The 6,236-nt window shown below is 42.3% G+C and overlaps 2 protein-coding genes across 2 annotated transcripts; one reads left to right on the forward strand and one right to left on the reverse strand.

Moving 5' to 3' along the window:
• Positions 1 to 254: 254 nt before the first annotated feature.
• Positions 255 to 3,144, forward strand: LOC106951747 (zinc finger protein Pegasus). The gene is made up of 3 exons (XM_015039435.1): positions 255 to 657; positions 752 to 940; positions 1,469 to 3,144. The coding sequence occupies exons 1-3, from the start codon at positions 522 to 524 to the stop codon at positions 2,374 to 2,376; spliced, it is 1,233 nt and encodes a 410-aa protein (XP_014894921.1). The 5' UTR covers positions 255 to 521; the 3' UTR covers positions 2,377 to 3,144.
• A 296-nt stretch (positions 3,145 to 3,440) lies between these two features.
• Positions 3,441 to 6,059, reverse strand: pstk (phosphoseryl-tRNA kinase). The gene is made up of 6 exons (XM_015039437.1): positions 5,547 to 6,059; positions 4,885 to 5,131; positions 4,595 to 4,796; positions 4,409 to 4,484; positions 4,209 to 4,302; positions 3,441 to 4,122 (listed from the first exon to the last, which is right to left on the reverse strand). The coding sequence occupies exons 1-6, from the start codon at positions 5,763 to 5,765 to the stop codon at positions 3,908 to 3,910; spliced, it is 1,053 nt and encodes a 350-aa protein (XP_014894923.1). The 5' UTR covers positions 5,766 to 6,059; the 3' UTR covers positions 3,441 to 3,907.
• Between the last annotated feature and the right edge of the window lie 177 nt (positions 6,060 to 6,236).

Consider the following 6,236-nt stretch of genomic DNA (forward strand, 5'->3'; position numbering starts at 1 on the left):
GTGTAATTGCTATTATTATTAAAACACAACAGTCAATAATTAATCATAATTTTATTATAGAAAAATTGTCATTATCAATATTATTACTGCTTATTTAGAAGTCAGCTGCTTGTTTTGAACTAAAGACACACGTATTTAATTACTGAGTATTTAAATTAATTAATTTTGAAAAGTAGTTTGTTTGAAAATAATATATTTAAATGTTTTTACATTTAAATGCCACTCACAATATGGTGACCATGTTGACGTTACCATATGTCTATGGTAACGGTTATCTAGCAATAAAACATGAGTTTAATGTTCCTGTGGGTAACATTAGAATCCGAAACGTCAAAGAGGAACTCGGGTGAAGATGGTTTCAAACTTGAATTTTACAGAACTTCAGAGAGATTAAGAAAGAACAAGGACGTGTGCTACTAATGCTACTAATAGATACCTGCTGAAGATAGTAAGAGCAGCTACGACACTCTTTCTCGGCATCTTTGGATGTTCTTTCAGGTTCAACGGAGAAAACAAAAAAAATGGAGGAGATAAAGACTGAGCCTGTGGATTTCGTGAAAGAGTTTCAGGAATACCTAACCCAGCAAACTCAGCATGTCAACATGATTTCGGGCTCTGTTTGTGGAGAAAAAGAGACAATGGAGCCGTTTCATGCCGGTGGGAAGGAGTACAAAACAAAAGAGAAATATGTGTCGGATAAATATCTATTCTAAAGCCATGGTCATATATCTATTTGTGTGTGTGTTTGTAGTTGCCCCGAGATGTGAGCAGAATGTCCTGGACCCTCCTTCTGTGGAGGTGAGCCTGCCAATGGAGGACGGATCAGACATACAACTGGAGAGTCTGGAGAGAACTTGCGATGGGAAATACAAGTGCAGCTACTGCAGCTATGCTAACAAGGGCATGGCTCGTTTAATAGAGCACATACGCATCCACACAGGTCAGAGCTTCCATTACATTTTAGCACTCTAGGGCATTATAACAAGCTGCAGACTTCAACCCTAATCTGTTGGCATTCCTGATTGAAATGTGTAAAATAAAATGTTTTTTTGTGAGGAAAAAGCGTCCTTCTATTCAAATTTACGTCATATTAGGGGGAGGAGGGCAAACAGATGTTTTTAATATACCACTTGTTTGTTGATTTGGCCAAATGTTACATGCATTGTCCTATAGATTGACCGATTTTTGTCCAAGTGAAATCGTCCTATACTTTGTATCTTAAAATCGCTCACCTTACGTTAGCAAGACCCTTGTAATACAAATAGGTCCACAGCATCACAGATCCTCTACCATGCTAAGCATGAGGTGCATTTACCATCTTCTCGCCCAGTATGTGACATTTTATTTGGTGTGTGCAAACATCTGGTTTTCGACTGTACTTATCAGTACACTACATGTAATGCAATGTTATTACCTCTGTTTTTTGCAGTATGTTGGGTAATAAGACTGGAAATATTTCTTCATGCAGGTGAAAAGCCTCACCGCTGCCAGCTGTGCCCGTTTGCTTCAGCATACGAGCGCCACCTGGAAGCGCACATGCGCTCCCACACGGGAGAGAAGCCCTACAAGTGTGACCTCTGCGCCTTCCGATGCAGCGACCGCAGCAACCTGTCACACCACCGCCGCCGCCGCCACAAGCTCCTGCCCACCAGAGTGGCCCGTTCCCCTTTCTCCAACAAGAGGACGCTGAGCTCTTTGCAGAAGAGGACGGGCTCTCTGGGATTCGGCCGGCGGCTCCTGATCAACCTCAGCCCTCCCTCAGTCGTCGTGCCCAGGTCCGACTATTTTAGCGAGTTTTCACACAAAATCCACGGCAGCGAATACAAAACGCCCCCTAAGATGGATGAGAACGAGAGCCGGGGCCGGGGTGAAAACGGCTTTAGGACCTCGCTGGATCAGCTTTCCGCTCTTGCAGGTCAGCTGGCCAGCCCTCTCCCCGAGCCTCAAAGTTCCGCGTCCTGCGACAGGCAGTCCTTAACGGACGAAAAACCGATCCTGGTGGAGCAGGTGGCAGTCTGCTCCAACGGCGTGCAGACCTCTCCGCCTAAAGAAGAATCTCCCACCTCGGGTCACAAAAGCTACAGTCCTGAGTCTGGCTGTGGCATGGAGACTAACATCAACACTTTGAGTGGCAGTGTTAGCAACAGCCAGCCGAGCACACCGGCGCCTGCTGCAAATGTTCCAAGCGAAGACGAGCAAAACCTTTTGCACAGATGCCAGCATTGTGATATCCGCTTTTCTGATAACGTGATCTATACCATTCACATGGGCTGCCACGGTTACGAACATCCATTCCAGTGCAACATCTGTGGTCATATGTGCATTGACAAATACAATTTTGCGTGCCATTTTGCCCGTGGACAACACAAGAAGTGAAATAAGCACACAGAAATCTAATGAAATTGTATTTACGGTTTTCCTGCGCTCTTATTCTGATTTGTCACGTCAAGACGATGAACCTCAATGTATTGCGTATGGGTTTTTTTTTTTAGACTAACACAATGTGGTGCCTCAATTTGAAGTTAAATGAAGACGATATGTGGTTTTATTGCATACAACACAGAAACTTCACCTCGACCCATTACCTTTCGTGGAAACAGAGCACTGTTCATTGCGTTACCTGGCAATGAAAAGAATACGACACAGCTGGAACCCATATAAGGCTTTCCCCCTTAACTGACAAGCCAAGTTACTCTGGAGCAGCTGCAGACACCCAGAGCTCAGGTTTAAAGGACTGTTATAATGTAAGACACGCCTATTCCATGGTATAACATTGTGGAGGGAGCATTATGGCGAGGGCATGCTTTTCTTCAGCAGGGACAGAGAAAACTGCTCAGTTAATGTGAAGATGGACGGAACTAAGTCCTAGAAGAAAACTTAACGACTCGAGACTAAGTGGATGTTCACCTTCCTGCAGAAGATGCAGCCAGATCTATAATGGGATGGTTTATATCAAAGCATATTTATGTATTAGATAACATAACTCCAACTGAAAATCTATGAATAGACTTAAAAAGATGATCTTCAGATGTTTCTAACCATTCTGATTGAGGCTGAGCTGTTTTGGAATAAATAAAAAAAAAAAAAAAAAAAAAAACTGCCGGTCTCTTGATGTGCAAAGCTGCTAGAGACGTACCGCAAATGTGAATAACTTGCAGCTGTAAGTGCAGCAACGGGTGATTCTCAACGACCCAGAGGGGTGAATAAAAACGAATACCACACTTTTCAGCTTTTCATTTATTTAAAAGAGTTGGAAAAACTTGGGTCCGTCTTTTTTTGTTGTTTTTTTTTACATCAGCAGTAAGCATATGTAGGTTGTTGGGGAAGTGGTAAATTTGTCGACATTTTGGCATTTATGACACAATTTACAGAGGACTATAAGAATTTTACCTGTAACAGCTTAGTAAGCTGCTGTACATATGAATCCAAAACAGTTTTTCTTGAACCAGCTTTAAATATACACTGCCACCTGTTATATGTACAGCTCTGAAGTGTATAAAGCCTTTAACTGAGTTAATATTTTACTGATGTTTAATATTCTCACAAAAAAGTTGGAAAATATATGTTTTGTATCTTTGGTTAAGGTAAAAGAAAAAATCAAATTTAATAACGCCACATATAGGACACTAACAATCTAATAAATGCAACCAAAGTATTTAGTGTCAGTGCATGACTTTTTGTTTCCTTGGGGTATAAATATGATGTGACACAGAGGCTACAAGGCCAGAAAAATGTATTTAGAAGAGATTATCAATAGAATGTGTATTTCCAAAGTAAGAAATTACTTCAACATGATTAACTTAAGGGCAAATAGTCAGCAAAAATAAATTTTATTTGAATTTAAATACATACAGACATCAAAAATTCATTCTAATAATTTCTTTGACATTATCTTGAAAAAGAAAAATCACACTGTTTTGTGGTTGCCTATAAACTGTGACAGGATTTCGTTTTTTTTGTCATCAAAGATATTCTTCACCACCTGCTCCACACTGATGTTCTCCTCTTGAAGGAAACGCACCTCCTGCAGGAACCGTTTCCGCAGGTCGTGAAGGAAAGTCGCTTTGCATTCGTTCAGCCGAGCAGCCAGAACCCGCATGTGTTTGGAAGGGACTTGATTTTCTACAAATTAAGCCAGCAGAGGTCGTTGTTATGAAACATGCAGATCGCATATCATAAATGTCAACTGGTAAAAGTTCCCAGCTGACCTCTGGCAGCCTTCATAGCCTCCGATATCAGACGTCGACAGGCCTGATCAGCCTGGTGGACCGCGCTCGTGGCACACTTGAGACGATCGGCTTCCTGCAACATCGATACAATGCATTTCTGAGAAATTGTTCACATCTCAACTTTTCGGCTTTGGCTTCCATTTTACTGTGTTTCACAGATGTGAGAAACCGCAACACACCTTTTGTTCGCTGTTGTCCTCAGCTGGGCTCAGTGGATTGTTTAATGCCACAGAGAGCAACTCCATTACTCTCTGGCTGATAAAAAGTCGCACAGGAAGATAAACCCAGAAAAAAACAAAAAAGCTTTGCAAATCACTTCGTATTTAACAAACAAGAGCCAAAAGCTGTTAATTCTGCTCTCTTACATGTCGGAGTTGGACACGTCGTTTGTTGAGTTGAGCGAGATGCTTTGGGATTCCCATGGGTTCTTTTGTGGATTTGGAAATTCCAAACGCTTCTCCATCTCCATGATCACTTTGACGGGAATGGGCTTGGGTCTGCTTTGGTTCCTCCTGATGCAGGTCTCTAAATCACACTGCAGATACACCTGGCAGAAACCCAGCGACACTGCAACCACAATTGACATGTTTGGGAAAAAAAAAAAAAAACACTGCAGGGTGCTGAGGAGCATATTCTTTTGACAAAGAGTCCTTACGCTTTCTTGCAAGTTGGTACACTTCGTATCTCATGCTTGGGTAGTAGAAGTTGTCATCTAAAAGAAAGAGCAGTGGCATCCCATCAGTGTGGAACTCTTTAGGCTGCAGTAGAGCTTGAACACACGGTTGCCATGCAGCTCCATTGATGAGAGGGTTGCTTGGCAACTCTACCACCACTTCAGGCTGCTCCAGGACCTGCTCTATGCACTGCAACACGGCTTGTCTGTAGGACTTCCAATTAGTGTGCTAAAAGAGAATAAAAAAAGTACACAATCACTGATACAAATCTGAATATTTAGAGAAATTTAAGTCAAAGGGCACTTTTGATTTTTGCCAGATCAAAAGTGCCTTTTGAAAATAAGAGCCTTCAAGCAGGTAATATTAAACACACTCATGCTCATTTAGCCCACGTTTCACTTAGCCCACCGATTCATATCGGTCTGTTTTAATATTTAAATCATAGCTGTCAAATTTTCACTAGTTTTCAGTGAAAACCCATAATCATTGGAAATAAAGACTTGAAAATATCAGTCTTTGTAGAAGTAGATGTATGGAGTTTCAGGTTTTTTTTTTAAATTACATTTTCAACGATAGCATAATTTGTTCAAATGCAACTGTATAGTGAGAACTAATTTACACTTTCAGCTATCCAAGCCACTACCATGTCTGTCAGATTGAGACCATCCTCCTCCACTTCGGTGTAATAAGCCTTCTCTGGGATCAGCTCGTCGTAGGACACCACTGCTGCTCTCCAGCCGCGCTCCGGCGCGGTGCCCACAATCCTGCGGGTCAGCGTTGACTTCCCGGCGGCAGGCAGCCCACAGAGGACGCACAGACAGGCCGGAGACCCGCGGACCCTCCGGGGCGCAGCTTCGTCCATAAGGTCCAAGAACAGACACCGTACGTTAACACCGGCATCCAGCTGCAAGCGTCGCTCTCAAGCACCACCTCGCTCAGTCCTCTTCCGGTTTGCAAATATTTACCCTCGTCCACTAAAATTTTAACGTAAAGCTAAAAATGTGCCGCCCGAACCCGGGCTTAACAACAAACATCATTTATAAGTCGTTAAGGAAATCATATTTTGCTTGTTGCTCTAACACCGGAAGAAAACCTAGAGATGTTCCTCTTTGCGCATGCGCCCACCGGAAGGAACGTCATGCACGAACCGGCAGGGGTTTTGAACAGGGAGGCAGGGGGAGAGGGGCCCTCTCAAATAAAATGCAACGCTTTCGAAATTTAGATTTTGTTTAATCTTTACCTATACTTTGTTTTGTCGTAAATGTGTGAAAAGATATATATATATATATATATATATATATATATATATGTGTGGCAACCTGGGGGGTGAATT

Source organism: Poecilia latipinna, unplaced genomic scaffold (assembly GCF_001443285.1).
Source record: "Poecilia latipinna isolate Pla-1442-1.1 unplaced genomic scaffold, P_latipinna-1.0 Scaffold472, whole genome shotgun sequence".
Classification (NCBI taxonomy): Eukaryota; Metazoa; Chordata; class Actinopteri; order Cyprinodontiformes; family Poeciliidae; genus Poecilia; species Poecilia latipinna.

Bases quoted from the DNA above. Each gene is read 5' to 3' on its own strand.
- LOC106951747 (XM_015039435.1), top strand. From the start codon at position 522: ATGGAGGAGATAAAGACTGAGCCTGTGGATTTCGTGAAAGAGTTTCAG. The intron at 658-751 runs GTGGGAAGGAGT...GTGTGTTTGTAG, and splicing joins AATGGAGCCGTTTCATGCCG to TTGCCCCGAGATGTGAGCAG. The intron at 941-1,468 runs GTCAGAGCTTCC...TTCTTCATGCAG, and splicing joins GCACATACGCATCCACACAG to GTGAAAAGCCTCACCGCTGC.
- pstk (XM_015039437.1), bottom strand. From the start codon at position 5,765: ATGGACGAAGCTGCGCCCCGGAGGGTCCGCGGGTCTCCGGCCTGTCTG. The intron at 5,132-5,546 runs GTAGTGGCTTGG...ATTCTCTTTTAG, and splicing joins GTCTCAATCTGACAGACATG to CACACTAATTGGAAGTCCTA. The intron at 4,485-4,594 runs GTAAGAGAGCAG...ACTTTTTATCAG, and splicing joins GACGTGTCCAACTCCGACAT to CCAGAGAGTAATGGAGTTGC.